The following is a 24,220-nucleotide window of genomic DNA, read 5'->3' as shown; positions in this document are numbered from 1 at the left end:
ACAGCGGGAGCGCACCCCGCCGCAGGGATTCGAACCGCCGATCTTTCGATCGGCAAGTCCTAGGCACTGAGGCTTTAACCCACAGCGCCACCCGCGTCCATTTTCCCTTAGGACATCCTTATTTTCATTGGAGAAATGTGGGAGGGTGTGGAGTTATGCAACCCCCAAGCCAAGGAGATGTAACCATATAACCTTTAGAAGTCATCTGAAGGCAGCCCTTCGGATGTCTTCTAAAGGTTAGTTTTTTTATATAGGGAAGGTTTTTTTAACATTTCATGTTTTATTATGTTTTTATGTGTTGGAGGGTGGCTGGGGCAACCCAGCCAGATCAATGGTATATTATTATTATTATTATTATTATTATTATTTATTTATTTATTTATTTATTTATTTATTTATTTATTGAATAGGACGTTCCTATTTTCATCAGAGAAATGTCAGAGGGTATGAAAAAAGGAACATATCACATAATGTCATGATATATAGTAGCATATGTTTATTTATCTACACCATAGGTCATGACAGAAACAGTCTAATTTAATGCAGTCGCAGGCCTTTAAAGTCAACTGATTAAACAGTCGACGTTGCTCATAAAACCTGCCATAAATCATAAGAAAAACGCAACCATAAATTAACATGCCATTAAAGATTTAATTGGTCTTGAAGCAGTCTATCACCTGTGTGTCAAAAATAGTTCTGGTACTACCATCTCATCACCAGCGCAGAGGCAAATGAAGCCACCTTTTCCATTGTACAGTGGTACCACGGGTTAAGTACTAAATTCATTCTGGAGGTCCGTTCTTAACCTGAGACTGTTCTTGACCTGAAGCACCACTTTAGCTAATGGGGCCTCCCGCTGCCGCTGCGCCGCCGGAGCACGATTTCTGTTCTCATCCTGAAGCAAAGTTCTTAACCTGAAGCACTATTTCTGGGTTAGTGGAGTCTGTAACCTGAAACGTATGTAACCCGAGGTACCACTGTACCTCTGCCATTGTAACTATATGAATTGCAGCACAGTTTTCTTGGCCCTCTGCTTGAAAATAAAATAGTTTTTTCTCTAAGCGTTCTGTTTAAAGAAGAAATCCTTTCAATTATCAAACTTGTTTCCTTCCTGTAAAGGTAAAGGGACCCCTGACCATTAGGTCCAGTCGCGGATGACTCTGGAGTTGCAGCGATCATCTCGCTTTATTGGCCAAGGGAGCTGGCGTACAGCTTCCGGGTCATGTGGCCAGCATGACTAAGCCACTTCTGGCAAACCAGAGCAGCGCACGGAAACACCGTTAACCTTCCCACTGGAGCGGTACCTATTTATCTACTTGCACTGGCGTGCTTTTGAACTGCTAGGTTGGCAGGAGCTGGGACCGAGCAACGGGAGCTCACCCCGTTGTGGGGATTCGAACCGCCGACCTTCTGATCGGCAAGCCCTCGGCTCTGTGGTTTAGCCCACAGCACCACCATGTCCCTTCCTGTAGGGAACAGCAATGATCAAAAGCTGCAAAGGATTCCATTCATTGCAAAGCTTTGCACAAGCCTATTGCCAAACTGTGTAGGAGCTTGAGAACCCAAGACTCGGCTACCCTATCATATCCAGTGCACATGAAGGATTTCCTTACGTGTTTTGAAAAGGATGCGCCTCAGCTCATCCTGAGCTCTATGCACACATTGGAAAAATAGACAGAAGCAAATCTGGCTGGTTTCAAAACAGAAACTGCAGGAAGTAGAAGCCTCCTAAAAATTACCAGAATGCAAGAGATGTGTGCATTTGTAATGCACATGAATGGTTCCAAATGCTACTTAAGATTATTACCAGTGGCATTTTAAATTAACTACTCCAGTGTGCCGTTCTGAAATAAATGACTAATTAGGGCTCACTTGCCAGTGTTTAGTCACCAAGCGGCTTGGAAGCTATAGGGAACAGTTTTATACCGATTTGCTTCACCCTCCACAGACAAGCAGCCTATTTTGCAGTTGCCAAATATAATTTGACAGCTCTATAATATTATTTCATATTTTTCCTTTCTTGTTCCACTGTTTCAACACAGGCCATTCCTGTCCTTCACTAATGGTATTTTCTCGAGCCACTATCCAAATGAAAGCATCTGACTGTTTGTTTGCTTTAATGTACAGAGAAGCATGCCAGCATTGGAGAATTACCCTAATTTCCCACATTAATTGTTTGGCTGTTTGTGAATAAACAAACAATATACTCCACCTGGTTCTTGAGAATTAGGTTGGGTGTAAAATTTTGGGGGGAGAAATAGAACCATGCATTAAAAACATAAGAAATGTTAAGCCGAAATAGCCCAATATTTATTCTTCACAATACAGGAATAATTGGAAATGGGAGAGACTTAAGATCACCACAGGAAAACTCTCAAATGCAGAATCTGGCATATCTTCTCAATCCAATTTGCCTCCTATTTGCAGCACCCAAAAGTAATCTCCATCTTTGCAAATATAAAGACTTGCTCTTTATTTTTGTCCTCTAAAACAGGATATTACAGAAATGAAAACACATTAAGGGTTTGTTAAACCAAAGTTGTTTTTGGTGTGTGTGTGAACAGGGCCACAGAAAGTTGCCTGTAGATTGTTTCCTGTTTTCCAGAAGAAGAAACCCATTTCAGTATTGCTTGTACGTTTGCTTTTACAATGGCTTACTGGACTATTGTGCTATATTCCAGGTTATTTGGAACTTTGGAATAATTTGGAATAATTATTAGGTGCAGGCGACTAGTGATACAGCTGATTGCCTCCTAATGCACAACAAAATTCCACACCGGCTTTCCATTTCTCAGAACAACTTGAACTTTCGGTGGCAAATCACTCTTGGTGATTTGAGCCATTTTACAGATCAGAAGGAGCTTCTCATATTCTGATTAGTGACAGCTAAACTGGAAAGCAAAAGGCAGGAAGACTCAGAGATGCAGGAGAGCTCCGTCAATGGAGGGCATGGGCCTCTTAAATCTCTAGATTCAACCCCCAGCGCTATAATTCTATGACTATGTTGTCAAGCTTTTGCAACGTTTGTCAAAAAGTGTAGCCTCATTCAGATAGTTAATGCAATAGCTCAGAATCTCAAAAATGAAATGAAATACTACAGTCTGAAGCAGACATACCATATTTTTCGCTCTATAAGACGCACCAGACCACAAGATGCACCTAGTTTTTGGAGGAGGAAAACAAGATATTCTGAATCTCAGAAGCCAAAACAGCAATCCCACTTGCTGTTCTGGCTTCTGGGATAGCTGCGCAGCCTGCATTCACTCCATAAGACGCACACACATTTCCCCTTACTTTTTAGGAGGGGAAAAGTGAGTCTTATAGAGCAAAAAATACGGTATTTTGTACGCCATTGTATTTATTTATTTTCATTCAATGTATCAGCAATCGTGAGCTTCAACGGCACCTGTCGCTTGTCACTTTGCCTCTCGGGCTGAGCTGTTTTGTCAGCTGGCTCCTCCAGAAGGGGCTCCCCTCTTGTTCTTAAAGATCATCACTGTGGCTTTGTTGTTTTGTAATGTTTTCCTGTTTACACTGGTGTTATCAGCAGCAATAGGGACACGGGTGGTGCTGTGGTCTAAACCACTGAGCCTCTTAGAAGGTCGGTGGTTCAAATCCTATCAACGGGGTGAGCTCCCACTGCTCTGTCCCTGCTCCTGCCAACCTAGCAGTTCGAAAGCACACCAGTGCAAGTAGATAAATAGGTACCGATGTGGCAGGAAGGTAAACTGCATTTCCGCGTGCTCAGGTTTCCGTCATGGCGTCCTGTTGCACCAGAAGCAGTTTAGTCATGTTGGCCATATGACCCAGAAAGCTGTCTGTGGACAAACGCCGGCTCCCTTAGCCTGAAAGCAAGATGAGTGCCGCAACCCCATAGTCACATTTAACTGGTTGTAACTGTCCAGGGGTCCTTTATCTTTACCTTTTACCTATAAGCAGCAATATGAACCAAACAGGAAATATATATTATATGCCCTTCTATCTTTTGCTTCCCCATTTGGCCTCACTCTTTTCAGACAACCGTTGCACCATGATTTTCATTTCTCTGTACTCAAGACCATGTTCACCTGCCCACTTTGGTGACCGCATCACTCACCTGATGAAGTTGCCTCTGGTCCTCAAAGTGTTAACTCCACAATAGATCTATTAATTTTTAAGGTGGCCTAAGACTCATTTGACTTGGCTTTCAAGACTCAGGGTCCCTAGACACCTTGTTGAATTCTTCAACCAGCAGGCCCTATATTTTCAGACAAGAATAACTCATACAAATTAGAATACATTTGCTCACCCTGCTTCCGTTCTGTTTTCCTGCAAAATTTGATTTCCGCCGCCTTCTAATTTATTTATCAGCCACTGTGATCATTGCTGTCTAAAGTTTTTCATCTTTTTCATGCGTTAGTAAGGAATGACCTTGCCTTTTAAAAGGAACACTGTCAGGTTCAATGACCTATTTGTTTTACTTTCCTAGTCTCTGCAGTCCCCTTTTTACAAGCTGCAAAATAAAACCAAAAAGTCATTGTACTGTCTCCCCGCCCCCCTTTCAGCAAGCACAGCAGAAGTTGGACAAGAAACCCCACATGGGTATAACATTTGTGGAGAGAATGTAATTGAACTGGAAAGGAGGGTATCTGCAGAACGTGTTTGGGTACATTTGTGTCTCATGGTGTAAAATATGACACATTTCAGCTGAGTGGCTGCTTTCTGGTGGTGTTTTATGCCCTCTAGTGGGGCAGAAGATTATTGTAGCACATTAGTTTCCTCTGCTTTGGCTGTATTTCATGGATAAATTGGATTCATTCCTAACTTTTAACCAGCAAAAAATTTTTTAAAAAATTTAAAAGTTTCTCGGCAGAATTCACAATACAATTTTTACTTTTCAGATGAGAAGTATCTTATAAACTGTTCCTAAATAAAGAAATGCACCACACACTTTTGATGAAAATTTAATTCTATACAACTGATCAATAGTTTAAATTTTTCCTTCTAAATGCGAGGGAACAGCGTCTTAGCCCCTGCCCATCTATTGCTGTAGGGCAATTTAGAAACCTTTTGAGGGACGAGGCTGTGTAAGTCACACTTCCTCATGTCTGACTGCCCATCCTTATGAAGTAATCTCTGAAGTGCTACTCTCTTCCAGCCCATAAAAAGGAGCACTGCCATCTCAGAAGGGATGGTAAATAAATTCAACATCCCCCAGCCAAGAAGTTCATGGGGTAGGTCAGCGCCAGATTTAGGGTTGTGTGGGTGGTTCCCCCGCACAAGATGCTGAGCCGAGGGGGCACAAAATAATAAGAATAAGAAAACCTGTGTTCATATGTAACAAAGTAACAAAAGGAATTACAGTCATACCTTGGAAGTCGACCAGCTTAGTTCCTGAACGTCACAAACCCGGAAGTGACTATTCCAGTTTGCGAACAATTTTTGGAAGCCTAACATCCAATGGGGCTTCCGTGGCTTCCGATTGGCTGCAGGAGCTTCCTGTAGCCAATCAGAACCCGCACTTTGGTTTCTGAACATTTTGGAAGTAGAACAGACTTCCGGAACGGATTCTGTTCGACTTCCAAGGTAGGACTGTATTGTGAAAATACGAAATATTTTTTGGGAGGGTGCACCCAACTTTGTCCTTGCTCAGATGCGATATTACCAAAGTCCATCCCTGTTTTGGGTGCATTTCTGTTGAACCTAACAAAAACCTTGAGAGGGTTAATGGGTAATCCCTTTGTATGCTGTGCTGTATAAAAGTAACAAACAGGAATATGGAATATGCCATTGGTCCATCTATCTCAATATTGTTTACATCTCTGGGGATGCTGCATACAGAATGTGGGTCAAAGTAGGAAAAGTTACTTACGAATGAAAGTAAAGTAGTAGTCATACCTTGGATCCTGAATGCCTTGGTAGTCGGACATTTTGGCTCCCGAATGCCCAAACCCGGAAGTGAGTGTTCCGGTTTGTGAACGTTCTTTGGAACCTGAACGTCCAATGGGCCTTCTGTGGCTTCCAATTGGCTGCAGGAGCTTCCTGCAGCCAATGAGGAGCCATTCTTTGGTTTCTGAACGTTTTGGAAGTCGAACGGACTTCCAGAACGGATTCCGTTCGACTTCCAAGGTACTGCTGTAATGTGGCTCTATCCATTAAAATTCTATCTAGGGAAATGTACACAGGTGACTCTCAACTTACATGGCAGTCATGTTCTGGGGATAGCACTTAAAGCCAAAATCTCAGAGTCAAAACACATTGGGTTCAATGGCAGGTAGGACTGCCAAAGTCTTTTTTCCTGGACACCTGCCTTGTTTCCACCTCCTTTTCGTAAAATAATAATAATAATAATTTCAGTCAAGCTGGTTAAATATGTGTGTAAATTGCAAGTTAACTTTAAAACAGAAATCTCTCCTTTTCCCCCCCCCACCGCAGGTATGGTGACATGGTGCCGAAGACAATCGCTGGGAAGATCTTTGGCTCGATTTGTTCCCTGAGTGGGGTCTTAGTCATTGCCCTTCCAGTTCCTGTCATTGTCTCCAATTTCAGCCGCATCTACCATCAGAACCAGCGGGCAGATAAGCGCAAGGCACAAAAGGTGTGCTTCTACTTTCCATTCATTACATTCTGGGATAGACACAAAGTGGTTCTTTTGTATGCTGTACGTTATCAAAGTGAATTTGCCGTTGTTAACAAAGAAAAAAATGTGGCGGCTTCCGAAGCTCTGGAACAAAAACAAAAACCATCAATTGGAAATCAGCCTTCACTCCTGAAGATATAACTACTTGATTGGTTGGTTTGACACATTAAAAAAAACAACCTTAATGATTGCTTTAAATATCTCTAAAATTACGTTTTTAAACCATTTTGAGTGGATTTTTATACATTTTGAGCATGCGTTATTAACATTCAAAAATTGCAAGTATACTAGAGATTTTGTGTGGATAGAAGTGGGGTTTGCAATGGGAAGTCATAGTCTATTTCTTTAAGCCTGCAGTCTTAATTTTTCCTCCGTATCTGAAATATTGATAAATCATCTTTCATTCTACCTGATTTCAAGGTTGCTTACAATGAGTATCTCTATATGTGCCTATATGAGAAAAAAAAGACCTCACTGAAACCAGTAAGATTCAAATCTGAGTAAATGTGCATAGGATCGACCTCCCTGTGGCACTTAAACCATTTAAGATCATTTATATGGGATGTGATACCAGTTTAAGTGGTTTGTTGGGAGCATTATATTTATTTCCCCAAACAACAGTGTTTATATTATTATTGTTAGTATTATTTTACTTAAAACAAACAAAGCTAAACCCTTCATTTTCTCTCATACCTCCTTTCCAGCTGTGAATTCAAGAAACCTTTAATTTCTGCACAGCCAAGGAATTATGAATGAAGTGTTCTTCATAATCAGTAAAAAATCAATTTCACTCCAAATGGCCACGGGAAACTTTAATTAACAGCTTGCAAAAACCCTGGCTACCTAGAGAGAAGCTAGTGTGATATTTTTAATAAAAGGTGGAGTAGTAGGAGCTTAAGGAAAAAGTGACTTTTGAATCCATTATTAAGCCAAGGCATTTCACATGATTGTGATCTGTTAAGAACCTTTGCTTTGTGTTGAGTATTCTTCACCTCTTCCTTTATTTCCTGAATGATTGTGGAACCTGCAGGGGGGTGAGTTATCTGAACCTCCTCTTTGACCAAAGCGTAGTATAAGTGGATGTACCATATACAGGGAAGAAACAGCCTATAGAATATAAAAATGTATTTGAAAAACCATTTCATTAATTCCTGAAATGCTCCCAGCGTTTGAGGAATACTTTAGAACTACCTCACCAGGGACCAAAGTGCATTTCTACATAAGCCACATAAATATGACTTTCAGATTAAACAAGTTGTTAGCTTCACTGGAGACGTGAGGATATAATTAAGCAAAGCGCTTGCCCTACATTTTCATATAGAACAAACGCTAAGTATAGTTTGCACTCAGACAATTATCCCTTCAGGAACTGTAAATCCTCTTTCAGTCATCATACACATAGATCTGCATGAGTAGATGAGGGAAAGACACATTAAATATTGGTGCAACTCATAACTATCTGAACTTTAAGTAAACCCAGTTCCAAGAATATTGTCCTGTCTGTGAATGTGTGGGAAAGCCAAGGAAATCCCAAAGTCTCTGTTGAGACTTGAGGTGTGATAAAATAGATAGGTAATTGATGCTCTGCAATCCTCTGGTTCCTGGGAGAGCATCTCCAGGTCTTCCTCACTGGGGGCAAGAACAGAGGTCCACCCTCAGTGTGGGGCACTGGACCTCATATTGTTGTAAACAAAATCTGCCCCTTTTCGCTTATGGGGTATCCAAGAGCCCGTATAGAGTCCTTACGTGGGTTCCCTATTGGTAGGAGAAAATTACAGAAGCCAACCAGAGAATATTGAGAAGCAAAGCAGCTAGTAAGCCTGAACTTTATTGATCTCTTGCAACAGGGTGCTCCCCTCACAGGCAGGAAAGGAGGAGGACCTCGAACAATGGCACGCAAGGCCTTATGTAGACATTTTAAATTCCCTGCCCTGGAGCTCAAGACCACCCCTCCATACATCATACATACATCACAGAAGGGGTGTAACCCAAGACCACCGCCCACAAACATCATACCTACATCACAGAAAAGGTGGTCTACAACAGAAATTTGTTGTTTTTTCTGTCTGCCAGGTTATCTGATAATGCCTTATCTGATTGCCTTTTCTAGTAGTCTTTTCCTGGTAGTCTGTCACCCTTTGAAATGGTCATTACTAAATTCCTGTAACAAGGAAGGTGGGGTTTTTTTGAGAGCCAGTGTGGTGTGGTGGTTAAGAGTGATAGACTTGTAATCTGGGGAACCAGGTTCGCGTCTCCGCTCCTCCACATGCAGCTGCTGGGTGACCTTGGGCTAGTCACACTTCTTTGAAGTCTCTCAGCCCCACTCACCTCACAGAGTGTTTGTTGTGGGGGAGGAAGGGAAAGGAGAATGTTAGCCGCTTTGAGACTCCTTCGGGTAGTGATAAAGTGGGATATCAAATCCAAACTCTTCTTCTTCTTCTTTTCACCTTCTCCCTCCTTGCAAAGAAACATTTGGTCAGCTTGGGAGTGAAAATGGTTTCGGGACTGTCTTCTTGTGCTGCTTCAGACATGTGGTTTATGTATGTGTTTGCTTGGTACATTTATGAACATTTATTATATATCTAAGACCTTAAAATTCTTATTGCAATATGACTCCTCCGTGAGACTGCAGAAAGACAGCCAGTGTCCCTCCACTGGGCTTCAACTCTGGAGCAGGCAAAAAGGTGTTCCAGAGGGTGTGCTGGGAAAGAAAGTGGATCCAACAGATCTAAAGCACTCCTGTTCCCCTTATACCCCCCTCCCACAAAATGGGGGACAAGCTATACTAACTTTAGCATACCTTCCTACATTTCTCCAATGGAAAGAGGAGCATCCTATTCCATCCTCTCCAACATTTCTCTGATGAAAAGAGGGACGTCCTGTTGTGTACCTTATTTCACTCTCTACTCAACCAGTGGAAGGGAAACTTTTTAAAATGAATAAAAACCTAGAAAGCAGGAGCGAAGGGGAAACACCACCCATCTGCTATGGTGGCATGAGCTCATAGCTGTCAACTTTTCCCTTTTCTTGCGAGGAATCCTATTTGGAATAAGGGAATTTCCCTTAAAAAAAGAGAAACGTTGACAGCTATGCATGAGCTTGGCAGGGCATAGGAAAAGGTTGCCCCACTCACTTTTGGATTGTTTCATGAATCCGTTTTCTTTGAAACCAGTGGACAAATTGGTCTCTCTCTCCCCCCACTTTCTCTTTCACATTAGAACATCAAGGCTTTAAAGAACGAACACTAAGCAGCAAAAATTCATGCTCGATTTTGTGTGAATAGTAGATATTTAAAATGCTATTGAAATAGAATCAAATTTACCTCTTTACAAAAAAAAAAAAATCTGACAGATTTTTATCAATCTCAAAGGCTAGAAAGGAAGAAAGCAAGAGAATTTCAAATCACTATTTATTGTAGGGCTGTGTCCTCTGAAATATAGGGAAATGTCTTGAAGAATAAACAACAGATGTTTAAAGGTTCTGCACTGGTGATGTATTATGATGCAAATTACAGGGAATAAACCCCAAACCCAGGGCCCAATTTGTGTTTACTGAATATCCAAGCGATCCAGAAATTATTCACACAGAATAGATACACTCTTTTGATGTTATAGACTAAGAATTCATAGCATACAAGGAAAAACAGATTGAATTCGGGGAGTGGGGTTCCGGAAATAAAGCTGGATGCATTACTCCTGGGATATGAAATTTTTTTGGCAAGTCGCTAAATGAATTCATGTTTGTCACCTATCACCCAGCCTCTGAGAATAACAGCATTTTTTGAGCTTCCAGATTCAGTATCCATTAGGGAAGTTGTGAGATCATGTTCGCTGTTAACATTTGGAGACCACAAAATTCAAAGGCAGCCCCATTTTCCCCGATTCCAAAATCATTAAAGAACTGAGTAGCAGAGGGGTGCCATTTTGACTGCTTGCCTCATGTGAGTGAATGTGGTGTCGTATTTTAGCCAGACAAAGAGATGCAGTTGGCAGGCAAACGTGGTACAAATTCGTCGTACAAGATCAATAGTTGAATTCAAGACACATACAAGGAAGGGGGCATGCGATTCCAGAAAGTTCCCTTTGTGTTGGCATTTTTGAGCTGTATGTGCAGGGAGAAATCTTAAAGCATCTTTCATCTTAAATATCCTGCTCTTCCTCCAGAGATTGCCAGGCTCACAGGTGCCTTTACCTAGCATCAGCGTTCTACTGATTAAGGGAAGAAATGGGAAAAACATCACAGCCAAGACAGATGACTTGCTCCAGTAGTACCTGCATTCCCTTGTTTTGAACTGCGGCATATGCGTGCGTGTTTTTCCCCGTCCTGTTGCACGAAGAGAAAAGTGCTTTGCATTGGCGAAATCAAAGCCCAAGCCCCTTCAGCGCACCTGACAAAACACTCAGGTGGCAGGTGCTAATGGAAAAAATACAGTTCTTTTCACTCTCTGATGACATACAGAAACCATCCATTCTCCACCTGGCACCTCTCGGGGACTAAACATATTAAATCGCCCCAGTGAATTCTGTCAAAAGCAGCTGAATATGAACAGTAACTGATAAGTTCCATTTTGGCAGCCTGTTCTATGATTAGTAGTACAGTGGCAGCATGAGAGAGAAAAAATGACAGGAGTAATTTCAAGAGCAACTAAGTGATATTTACTGGACATGTATTTGCTTGGAACACTGCTTAGGAAAGAGGGAATTGCCCACAGATTGCACCTGCCAGTAATGTCGCATTGCAAAGATTTAATATAGCTAAGGGCTCTCTTCCACAAAGCACTAGAGGGCCTACTAGAAAACATGCTGTTCTGTTCCTCTTTGATTTTAAACATACAGGTGCACACACACAATGAATCTATAGTGCATAGGAATATACTTGACCTCCATTTTGTGTGGACTCTTAAAGCCGTCACATAGCCCAACTTGATGACAATCTGGGTGAGGATATCTGGGTGAGATTCAGGGCTGGCCCTGTCATGAGTTACAGTGTGGCATTTGCCTGAAACGTCCACTTGTGTGTGTTTTTAAACCTTGGGATGTTGTTATTGTTTATAATAATACCTCAGATGCTGGGATGTCTTGTGCTCACCTTCAACTGAGTGGCGTGCATGGCAACATTATTTAGGGTTGCCATATTTCAAAATTGTTGAGTTTTTTAAGGAAACACAGAAATTATTGAGCTTTCTTTAGGAAACCCCCAAAGTTGTTGAGCTTTTTTCCATAAAAGCTACAAGAATTTTTGAGTTAGGAGCTTTTTTATTCAATTTTTTTATTAATTTTCCAAAAAACATTAAACAAACAAATAAACAAACAAACATAAATCTCAACTGTATTTAAACCAAACTTAGTAACATTGTTAAGTGAGTTAGGAGCTTTTTTAGGCATTGAAACCCCCTATGGGTGCTACTGGAAGAGTTCTTTTTCCCCTATGGCAGCCCTACATTATTGTGTGATTGTTTCATACAGATCACCAGCACTTGCCCATGAGGCAAGGAAAGACAACTGCCTCGGGTGGCAATACCCGCCTGATCCAGCCCCACAGTGGCCTCTTAGCGAATAGGAGGCGCTGCTGTTCTCCTCCAACCCTTGTTCCCGATGTAGATAGTTATTCCTACCTTGTTCCTGATTTAGCTCTTCATTTGTGCCTTCCTCCCTGACCAGAGGGACGCCATTTTGTGGCTCACCTCAGGTGCCAAAATGTATTGGGCTAGCCTGCTGACCACAACTTAAAATTCACTCCAGTTATTGCATAATGAATTGTGATGTCAGTTGGCTTTTCCTCTGTACTGTTCAATGGCACTTGATTCATCAGGAGTTACTTTCTGGTGTTGTACGTCATCCTCATGTTTTTCTAACCAGCTCAGCATGCATTCCACTAAGATTACTTAAGGCCGCATCTTACAATGCAGAGGCAGCTTGAAACTTTGTGTCATGACGGCTGCACCTTTTAACTAATTTATATGTTCTTTAAGAGTATGAAATACTAGAGTGAATGACTAGGAAGTTGGAGACTAGGGTTCAAATCTCTACTCAGGTATGAAGCCGACTGAGTGATTCTGGGTCAGTTACTATCTCTCAGCCTAATCTACTTCACTGAGTTGCTGTGAGGATAAAACGGAGAGGAAGAAGAGCATGAACACTACCTTGAGCTCCTTGGAAGAAAGTTGGCCTATAAATGTAATAATACAAGCCCCATCTGCATTATACATGTAGAACAGTATCATACTATTTTAAGCTGCCATGGTTCCCCCCAAAGAATCATGGGAACTCAAGTTTCCTAAGGGTGCCAAGAATTCCCCTCATAGAGCTATGATTCCAGAGTTCCCTGGGAAGAAGGATGAATTGTTAAACCATTGAAATTATAGCTGTATTGGGGCAATAGGGGTCTCATCAATACTCGGTAGAGGTAACTCACAACTTACACACATTTAACTTGTGCACATCCAACTTTATGTGCTTGGCAAAAGTTAAAAAAATTAAAATTGGGTGGAAAGGGGACAGGCATCCAGGGGAAAAAAGGGTTTTGGCAATCCCACCTGCCATTGATCCAGTGTGTTTTGACTAGACACAATTTTGGTTGTGCACGCTATCCCCAAAAGTTCCAGAACATAACCCCTGAGTAAGTTGAGAGTTGTCCATACTCTTATCAAGTTCCCATGATTCTCTGAGGAAAACCATGGCTGTTTAAAGTGGTATGATATTGCTTGTGGTACAGTGCAGAAGTGGCCAAAAATGAAATAAATACTAGTAGTCCCACTTGGACTACGTGGGGCTACCTACGTGGGGCTACCTTTGAAGGTGACCCGGAAACTGCAATTAATCCAGAATGCGGCAGCTAGACTGGTGACTGGGAGTGGCCGCCGGGACCACATAACACCGGTCCTGAGAGATCTGCATTGGCTCCCAGTACGTTTCCGAGCACAATTCAAAGTGTTGGTGCTGACCTTTAAAGCCCTAAATAGCCTCGGTCCTGTATATCTGAGGGAGCGTCTCCACCCCCATCGTTCAGCCCGGACACTGAGATCCAGCACCGAAAGCCTTCTGGCGGTTCCCTCATTGCGAGAAGTAAGGTCCGAGAAGGGAACCAGACAGAGGGCCTTCTCGGTAGTGGCGCCTGCCCTGTGGAGCGCCCTCCCAGCAGATGTCAAAGCAATAAACAACTATTTTACTTTTAAAAGACAACTGAAGTCAGCCCTCTTTAGGGAAGTTTTTAATGTCTGATGCTGTATTGTTTTTAATATTCAGTTGGAAGCCGCCCAGAGTGGCTGGGGAAACTCAGCCAAACAGGCGGGGTATAAATAATAAATTATTCTTCTTCTTATTATTATTACTCTTAAGAGCCTGTCAGCCATTATCCTGAGGTGGCAGCTTAGAAGGGTTTTGACAGGCATTCTTTGCCCACATAGTATATTATGTGTAACTGATTATAGGTCGGCTCTGGTGTTGGATCCTTCCTTTCCCAGCCCCACAAACTGAGCTCCATAGCAAACAAACAAACCTGCTCAGAACAGCTATATGGTGTAACACTATCAACACATGTGGAAGGTGATGTATCCTACTTCCATGAAGCCATTGTAGATCTTCAGTGGAAGTTAATTTGGCTAATACAACTTTTGTGCTTTGGCCTATGGATACAATTCAAGGATTCTGTCAGTATTTGTAATTAACAGTGCTGGGGGGGGGGGTAGGAGGGAGGTCTGCCTCATTTCTCCCCCAAAATTAACTTGGTAACTTGCTTTCTTAAAAATTAAGCATTTAAATCTTAATGGAGCAAAACTGCAGACCAGCTTCTTCCAATGTGCTTCGTGAGTCAACCTGGACTGCCACCTAAAAAATATTCAGCGCTTGACTTCAGATATCAAACACTAGCAGCTTAAGCACATGAACAAATTCAATATGGCTTCACCCAGCGCACGCATTTTGCCATAAAAGTAAAGTGACTGGAGAGAGTACAACTGTTCATATTCTGAGAGGTCAGGGGAAGGCTGTTTTATTATCTGCCATGCATTTGATCCTATGAAAATTGTTCCTTTCTAACAGAACTTGTAATCTTTAATGTTGACTTCCTGCTGTTCCATTTACACATCTTACTTGCTCAAGCTGACATTCTTACTTTAAACTTCTTCTTTTTTGCAGTCTTCTTTGTTCTCCCTCGTGTTATGTCCCCTACTTGAAGAGCAATCTTCCTTCTAAGTTGTGCTGGCTAGCGAGCAAGGAAATGGCTGCCCTAAAAATCCCTTCCCACCCTGTCACAGATTTAGAATTATAGAACAAATATAGAGAGAGACTTTGGGAAGGTTGTAATGCGTGGCTTCTACGAAAATCCATCAGCCCTGCCCCTGGAGGCATGCAGCATTTGAAATGAAGCTTCAGAGCAATGACTCTTTAGTGCCTCTCAAACTCCAATTAAAAACATTAATTTCATTTATGGTGTCAACACAAGGCAAGGAATCAGTGGAACTAGTTGCAGGGACCTACCAGGACTAAAATATCAGCCCTGATGAGACTCCTACCCAGCTGTTATCAACATGGGACTGAGAGTCATTTTAAAATAAAACAGCACAGGGGATTTATTTTATTTATTTAAGAGATGGCTCAGCTCTCCAAAGCCAATGTTGACTTAGAAATGACCTAGGGGGTGGTAAATTTCCTCCAGCACTCCACTTCCCAAAACATGACCACCCTCTTCTCTTTCCTTACCTGGGCAAGTGCAGCAAAGGACTAGCAGAGTCCTGCTACTCTTCCCCTCCATAACTTCTCTCCCTTTCTTTCCATCAGCTTATTGCGCTGGGGAAAGGCATGGGGATTCATATTCTTCTCAAGGATTGCCTCCTTAGTTCTGAGAAGACTACAAAGCCAAAGGATTAGCATGGTACAGAGAGTGGGTCTCCCCATGAGCCACTGCTCTCATCACCACCACTGCCCAGATAAGTAAAGGGAGAATATTTAAGAGAGTCGGCGCTTGAAGTACAATTGTGCCTTTGGGAGATAGGGAGGCCTGGTGTGAAAAGAAGAAACAGGAAGCCAGGAGTTCTTCTCTGGCTCGGATTTAAATCTGAGCCTGAGAAGAATTGTAAATTCGCCTTCCAGACCCCTGAAGTTATTTCCTAAGCCCACTTCAAGAGCAGCATTTTTAGTACCTGTTCCTTTTGCTTTGCAATGTAGTATGTTAGCCAACCCCTGATAAATTGATCTGGGTGCTGGAGGATCACCACAGAAGGTTGGGTAGAACCAGAGGTTTTGCACCTCTGATTTATCATAGCAATGACACAGGTTGTAGAGCCAGTCATTGTGCCTGAAGAGCAATCACATCCCTAAATGGGACCTTGAGACATCAATTTGAAGCTTCAGGCCCAACTTACCATTGTCTACCTGCCAGTCTCCCACAAATCTGTCTTCTCAGGACAGTCATTCTTCTTAGCCCAATCCAGGTAAAGGTCTGTCCCAGGCTACATCCTGCATACTTGTGAAGTCGTTGCTGCTAGCTTCTGCCAGTTATTATAAATTAAGCACAGCTATCTGAGAGGGAGACAGGGGGTTGCACCATCAAATGGCTATCTGGAGAATAGAATAGCCCTCAAGAAAATTGAAGTCGGCCAGTCCTGGCATATGCAGTGTGTCTTAGTTAAAAAGTCACTGCACTTCAGAAAGTTGTATACAGATGGGCGAGCCGAACTGCACCCAGTCCTTTCCTTATCTTACCCTCCCTTATAATAGTTTTCAACAAAGTTGCACTAGTACAAATTTGATGCATAATACAACTGAAGAATCGCCATACTCCTTGGTCTCTTTGGCCTGTGATATGAGAAGGAGAATCCAAATGCTTTGCTGAGAATGGCTCCATATTAAACACTGATGCATATTTTCTTTACCCTAAGGGCAACTGTTGCTTCTATGTCGGTTACTGCAAAACTGTGCAATTATTAAGAAAGACATATAAGCCTCCTTTTCAAGTGTTATGGGATATATGAAAATGGGATATGTTTCCAGTGTCAGCATGTGTGACATGCAAAAGCTGTCACTGTAGAAAAGAGTTGTCTATTAAGCATAGCACTGAAGATAGCTCTGTAGATAGCTTGAGAAGAGTGTCAGAACTCAAGAGCTTTCATCTAACATGATTTGCTTAGACTACTGCTTCTTAGCCACAGGGTCTTACACTTCTTTATACTAACCCTTGGAACATTATTGTTGATGTTTGTGCTTTGAATTTAAGGTGGACATTCCTGGATTGCCTTGATAATGGAAATTAAAAGTAGGTTATTCAAATACGAAGGTTTTCGTTTGAATTCTTCAGTGTTTGGGGCATTTATCCAAGCAAAGTCCCATCAACCAGGCCTTGTTGTGTGTACACTGTTGTCGTATCACAAGGCCCTGTACTCAAAGAAATTGAGATCCACTGGTTTTGCTCTCCTTGTGTTATGCAGATGTTCTACCACAAATCAGAATGTTCTGAGCAATTGTGTGTGGCACCTCACAGCAGTTTAACAGCGGCACATTCTTTTTGGCGTATTGTCCTTTTCTCCGAAGGAACCTTTAGAAATGGAGTAATTAAAGTGAGATGAAAGCAGCATTTCTGACCTTGACGTACAAGCAACAGCATGATCGTGGTGACGGAAAAATGGAGAAACAACATGTCTAATGTGAAAATGCGTGTAAACACCATTCATTGTTCTCGTTGGCTGATGCATGCTGAGAAACAAATGCTTCTTGCTCATTTGCATTGTAAATCTGAAAGCGCCGCACCTGAAAGCCCAGTTGAAAGAGTCCCTTCCGTGATTAGGGACCTTGCTATTCACGGAAACGTAATTCCAATTAGCTTTGTTATCTTCCTTTGAAAACAGAATGAAGGATACCAAGGCAAGTGACATTTCTTTCTTATCCTCATTCCCTCCCCCTTCCCCCAACACAGAAAGCCAGGCTCGCTAGGATCCACGCTGCGAAGAGTGGGACTGCCAATGCATACATGCAGAGCAAAAGGAACGGCTTGCTCAGTAACCAGGTAATGAGCGTGTGCATTCTAAATTCGGGGAAAGCATTCAATAATAGCCCAGCAATCCATGTTCTGTTTCACACCAGAGGCCTCCAAACACAGAATGACAGTCAGGTTGAGGAAGGAAGCATTGTGCTTCCTAAGAGGAAGCTGTGACAGCCAGGTTTCCCTTGGGACTCAGTCAGCTCTTTGTCAAAGGTGATGGAGCCTTGCCCGCTCAGCTCTGAAAGCAGCCTTCATCCTGTGAATCTCTGATACAGCTCCCAAGAGTTTGTAGCTGCCATCCAGAAAGCATCTCCCCTTCGCATACAGACAGGGGCTGGATCTACACACAGATATAAAAAACCATTATATAGCTCTCTGCAATTTTCCATTGGCTGCTGAACAGTGCCCCCTGGTGTCACATTCTTATAATACATTTATAACGTTATAACTCACCAGGATAGATTAATCCAGGCAGACACACCATTAAATAGCATGGACCAAATGCCTGCTGGTCTCCACCAAGTTTCATACTGGTCTGCAACTTTGATGTATAGTATATTACAGATGACTGGTCCCTGCTATAATGAGGATGTGCTTGCATCACAATCCCTCTCCTGCAATTTCTCTCCTCTTGATCTGTCCATTCCTGACTCTCTTTCTGTTCACTTATTCCTCTGCTAAATCGCACATTATTGCATCACATACGTTAAAGGGCAGGGAAAGAGATGGAAGACAGAGCGTAAACCCACATCTAAACAAACTTGTGAGCAGCAGTTTAGTAACCTGCCCACTTTAATGTAAGAGGCGAAGTCATCTGCAGCAAACAGCAGGCCCTTTATCACTAGCAGTTCCAGAATTCTGCAATCACTTCCCTCAAGAGGTGCAAGCCTATATTCTTCCCTCCTGACATTGAGGTGATTTTCTAAAGCCCATTTATTCAGGAAAGCTTTAGAGCATTAAGAATTGCTGGCTATCCTTTGAGACGCTTTTAGATTGTGCTGCAGAGTGTTACTTAACATATGGAGTTTGTTACAACATATATTGATGATAACCAGCGTAGACGTATTTTTTAAAAAGGATTAGAATGTCAAAAGGATCCTTCATAGAGGATAGCTTTGATCAACAGCTACTGGGGAGGGCAAACCGGTCATTTGCTTAAATGCTTCCACTTTTCTTGGTCTTAAGACCGAATACTTCACCTGAAATGAACTGTGAATCAGGTTATTAGCAGGGATGGGGGCTCATTGAAAGGATTTTTCGAGGAAATCTAATGATCAGTGGATATGCGCAAGTTATTTTATATTAATTGATATTTCCACAAAACAGATCTCTTTATAAATTGTCCAGATGTGCTCTGATCAAGAATTTAGTTTAAAGTCTATTCCTTCACAACTGAGAAAAATATAATATTCAATGTATTTACAGCTATGCGGTGATGAACAAGAGGCCTTTGTTAGCAAATCTGGTTCTTCCTTTGAAATCCAGCACCATCACCTGCTGCACTGTCTGGAAAAAACCACGGTAAGATGATAAACCTGCAGCTTCCTTGTGATCTGAGAAAAATAAATATGGTGTTGATTTCCTGTTCTCTTGTTGCTCTTAGTTAAGAGCTACTCTGATAAAGTAGATTTTCATCATACTTAGCAAGTGAAATTTCATGAAGTGGCAGTTTCCTGAAATTATTTTGGTGGCAGAATTTATATGGAAAAATGGCACTCATTTGTGTTTTTATTAGCTCTGTTGAGAATACCGCTGTGCTTGAATGATTAATAGCTCAGTTTAACCTATGAACAGCTTGATCAGATAATTCGCGGGCTGAGTTGCATACTCTCCAACATTTTTCTGATAAAAATAGGGACATCCTATTTCATCATCATCATGATTTTATTATTTATACTCCATCCATCTGACTGGGCCACTCTGGGCAACTTCCAACATATACAATATAAAAACATAAAATATTAAACATTAAAAAAACTTCCTTATACAGGGCTTTCATTCAAATGTCTTCTAAAGGTTGTATCTCCTTAGCTTGGGGGTTGCATAACTCCGTACCCTCCAACATTTCTCTGATGAAAATAGGGACACCCTAAGGAAATACAGGACATTCTGGGATTAAATCAGAAACTGGGACAGCGTCTGTAAATCCAGGACTGTCCCTGAAAAATAGGGAAACTTGGAGGGTTATCCGTAGTAACCACTGGCTCCCTCCAGCAAAGTGTGCAGCACTGTTCATACTTGCTCCTTTCCATAGCCTGAATTTTACATTCCCATTCATGAGTCCTGACAACAAAAAGAAAGGGGATAGATCCAAGGGGAAATCTGAACATGCTGGCTATTGGAAATGCAACACCAGTGCAGCAAATTCTCTCAGCAGATACCAAAAACGCCACAAGACAATTCTGCTGGCAAAATTGTACTAGGTTGGCTGCAAAAACTCACTTCCTCCAATGGGGGAAGGCTTCCTGACCTGGAGAAAGCTCCCTTTGTTGGAAGAAGAGAACTTTGAGTTCAGTAGTGGTTTTATTATATGCATTTTTCTTTTTCGCTTTTGCTCACTGCGAAATAGAAAACGTAGCCTCTTGTATTCCACACTGGACCATTATATGGTGTTTGTTTTCATCGCTTTCAATGACATGAGCCTCATCTGCTCCTGGAAGCTCAGTCAGGTGTGGATGAAGCTCCTGTGTTCAGAAGCCACCTGATGTCTCAGGGCCATTGCCTTGAGTTTGGCAGCCGAACGAATCTGAGTTATGAGGAGTTCCACAGCGCCAGATTTGATCCCTTTAAAAAATAGTGTCTGTTAAACATGAAAGGTTGGCTTTTTTGTGACAGGGCTCACCCACAGGAAGTACTGTTGCTTATTCTTTTGACCTGCATGGCAGCCATTTTGTGCTGGCACACACAGCATTTTGATCAAAAGCATGAGTGCCAGCACCTTGGGTTTTTTAACTTTTAAAAAAGCACAGTTATATGTGCACTCCTATTTACCATCCATACTCTGCACTGCGAGGACGCAGGTGGCGCTGTGGGTTAAACCACTGAGCCTAGGACTTGCTGATCAGAAGGTCAGTGGTTTGAATCCCCGCGACGGGGTGAGCTCCCGTTGTTCGGTCCCAGCTCCTGCCAACCTAGCAGTTCGAAAGCACGTCAAAGTGCAAGTAGATAAATAGGTACCGCTCCGGCAGGAAGGTAAATGGCGTTTCCGTGCGCTGCTCTGGTTCGCCAGAAGCGGCTTAGTCATGCTGGCCACATGACCCGGAAGCTGTACGCCGGCTCCCTCGGCCAATAAAGCGAGTTGAGCGCCGCAAGCCCAGAGTCGGCCACAACTGGACCTAATGGTCAGGGGTCGCTTTACTTACTCTGCACTGCACTGGATCATGTTTTGAAGCATACATATAGCAGACTGAAATGCAATTCAGAGTGTTGCAGCATGAAATTGAGCAAAGTTTGGGTCTGCCAGACTTCAAGTTAGCAGCCCTAATGATGCCATTTTTTAAAATAAGCTATAGAAATCTGAATCAGAAGGAGACCTTGTTTTTGCTCCTTGCCTTATTTACTTGGGCTCTGTGATGCTTTTGTTTAAATTACTTTTAGTGAAGGGAGTTCAATTGGCAGTATTTTTGTTTTAAGTCTGTTACCGATATGGCTGACTGTGATATATTGGGCAGGAAGCAAACGATATAGAAGAATTTGGGTCCCCCCCCCCTTCCTTCCGCTGTTATCGTGCTTCTGATTACATTGCTTATATTTTGATACAGTTCTAAATTATTTTAAATGTTGTAAGCTGAAATGGGAAAACATTGTATTTTGAACAGTTGGGCTACTAAATTTATTAAATAAGCAAACCAGGTCTCTTCCCATGAAATATGAATTAGGCCGAATCTTGAGCCATGGGGAAACTTTCATTTATCACAGCTGCTTTTAGCTTTAATGCTGTTTTCCTTTCTAAATCATGTTGAGCAGAATCACGACTTCCTGGATGAACAAACCTACGAAGAAAGCTGCATGGAGGTGTCTGCTGTCAACAGGCAGTCCAGCCATAGTCCTTCCCTCTCTTCTCAACATGGAGTGACAAGCTCTTGCTGCTCACGGAGACATAAAAAGACATTCCGCATCCCTAACACTAACCTAACTGGCAGTCGCCCAAGTAGTGTCCAAGAACTCAGTACCATTCAGATCAGATGCATGGAAAGAACACCTCTGTCTAACAGGTACTTCAGCTTAAAAATGACCCCAGACAGAGATAGCATTATGTTCGCTCTCCAGGCAGAGATAACATGATGTTCAATCTTGCCTATCAAAGAATTAGCATGGAACATGTGTGTGTGTGTGTGTGTGTGTGTGTGTGTGTGTGTGCCCGCGCAAAATATTGCTCCGTTTGGGGTCAAACCTGTGTTCTGTAATGTTACGAGGCAAGACGTTTCCTAGTCTTGAACGTAATGATTTTGAAGTGCTTAACTGGCAGAGGAACAGTGAATGAATGTTGGTCCTTTTAAATATCAAAGCAAATCATTTGTGTAAAATGTTGGGCTCTACTGGAAACCACATTTTGAGAGACTCTGAGTAGTCCCATTGTGACAAGGCACAAATGAATTGAAAACACCTATGAATTCAATATGGTCAGTATGTTTACAGATAGCTCTTCACAAGACCATTTGTCATACTTCCCCTTGATAGATGGCCTCATTTTTTAAAAAATCTTAACTGCACCAGGATTGAAAATTTTTATTGAGAAAATATTGCTGTGTAGATGAGCACTGAACTTACTCATGGCACTGGGCAATATTGCGACTACAGGCATATCAACTGATCTCATACCATATCACATGAGAGAGGTGTTTTTTAAAAGGAAAAGAAATCTATTAAATAAACATGATCAAGACTTAATTTTAGTCATATACTGAAAGATTCTCATATCCATAACATGTACATAATATACCTGAGATTTATGACCTTTTTTTGTAAAATGGTGAAGTCGAAATATGCTAACCTTTGAGGGCATTTTAATAAGGTGCATTGGTCTTGTGAAAGCTTATAACCATGTTGTAATAATAGCCTCCAAAACAACCCAAAGAGTAATTTAGTGCACCAAAATCTGCTGCAATTCAAAGATTTGTATACACTGACAGGCACACAGAGTTTTGCATGTGTGACATGTCTCAAGCACTTCTTTGCACCCCAATATGGTGGCCTCCGCTGAAATGAATGTAGATAGACGAATTGCACATGTCTGTGACTCAGGTGTCCGCACTTATAACATCTATGATATCTAAGTTGGTTATCTAATGTTAGTAACTGAGGTCAGCTGTTCCATTACTCTCAACAGCAAATACAGCCACCTGAGATGCCACCAGTCACTAGGACCAGTATGAAGCTGTAGACCAGAAAACCGCCTTGGTGTTCTGTTCATGGTGATTTCACAGACCTGCCTACCTTTGTAGCGCTGTGTTTCTTTCTTACCTACAATGAAGACATGGTTCCTAATTGCTTCCATGTAAAAGGTGTTGAGGCTGGTGGATGAACAGTAGAATAAGCATTGGAAGAGATAATAGACATTTGCGTTGCATCCTACATGCAACCCGGATGCTTTTGTGACATACCAGAATTGAATAGAAAACACTAAGCAGATGGGACATTTGTATAATTTTTTTTATCCATTGGTTGTTGTTTTTGTTTGTTTTTTTTAAACTTCTCTAGCCGATCCAGTTTAAATGCCAAAATGGAAGAGTGTGTTAAACTAAACTGTGAGCAGCCTTATGTAACCACAGCAATAATCAGCATTCCAACACCGCCTGTGACTACGCCAGAGGGAGACGATAGACCGGAATCTCCAAGGTATTCAGGAGGAAACATTGTGAGAGTATCTGCTTTATAAAACAGTTAGAATAAAGACCACTCGGAAGCTGCGGCCAAGAGCATAAGATCCTGAAGAAAGAGGGACACGACAACTCTTTGTTCAGTGGAATGGCAAACAAGAAAAAGAAAGAAAATTTGAGTTTCTGGAGATGCAAAACATTTGGGGTTTTCCATATTGAACTGTGTGCTTTGGGCAACCAAATGGAATTTCTACACATCACTTGAACTTTTCTGGAGCAAACTCTTCTGTGACTCTTTTGATTTACTCTATGAGCACAATGAAAGGTCTCCCATTGATGCTTCTTCTTACCATGAAAAATCTTTTTGATAAAATATCTAAAAACAACAAAAAAAAAAACAACGCACCCGGCAACCCACCAGTCAGACAGTTCCAAATGAATGCAAAACCAAGACTGGAAATGAAGTTTTGATAATGTGTCCTCCTTTTTCCTGTTGATAAACCATGAACCCATGACCAAGTGAGTTTAAAAGAGATAGTGAGAAAATGGCTCATACAATATTTGTATCGATTGAAAGAAACACAACCATAATGCATGTGAAAATTCTTTGGAGCTGTGATCTGAGTTTACTTCTGTTGTTTATTTCAGGTTAGGCATGATAACATTTTACTGTAGAAAAGGGACATTTCTGTGCACTTACAAAAAAACTGATTGTTAATGTTCCATGGTTGTGCAAATAACTTCCTTTCTTGTGGGGGAAATGAAGTATTTCTCACTTGAAACATGCATTAGTGAACTTGAGGTGTTC

General features: G+C 41.8%; 1 protein-coding gene across 1 annotated transcript in view; it reads left to right on the top strand.

Annotated features, from left to right (window-relative positions):
- The window catches only part of KCND2 (potassium voltage-gated channel subfamily D member 2), a 287,181-nt gene extending 263,432 nt beyond the window's left edge, over positions 1–23,749 (top strand). Inside the window, exons 3-7 of the mRNA XM_083399752.1 lie at positions 6,415–6,577; positions 17,528–17,617; positions 19,019–19,114; positions 21,560–21,807; positions 23,294–23,749. Coding sequence (XP_083255878.1) covers positions 6,415–6,577; positions 17,528–17,617; positions 19,019–19,114; positions 21,560–21,807; positions 23,294–23,471 — 775 coding nt within the window. The 3' untranslated portion in view covers positions 23,472–23,749. The remainder of the gene's footprint in view (positions 1–6,414; positions 6,578–17,527; positions 17,618–19,018; positions 19,115–21,559; positions 21,808–23,293) is intronic.
- The last annotated feature ends 471 nt before the right edge of the window (positions 23,750–24,220 follow it).

Source organism: Podarcis tiliguerta (genome assembly GCF_965153285.1).
Source record: "Podarcis tiliguerta genome assembly, chromosome: 10".
NCBI lineage: Eukaryota > Metazoa > Chordata > Lepidosauria > Squamata > Lacertidae > Podarcis > Podarcis tiliguerta.
Note: the sequence above shows the minus strand (reverse complement) of the source record. Positions and strands in the feature narration are given on the sequence as shown.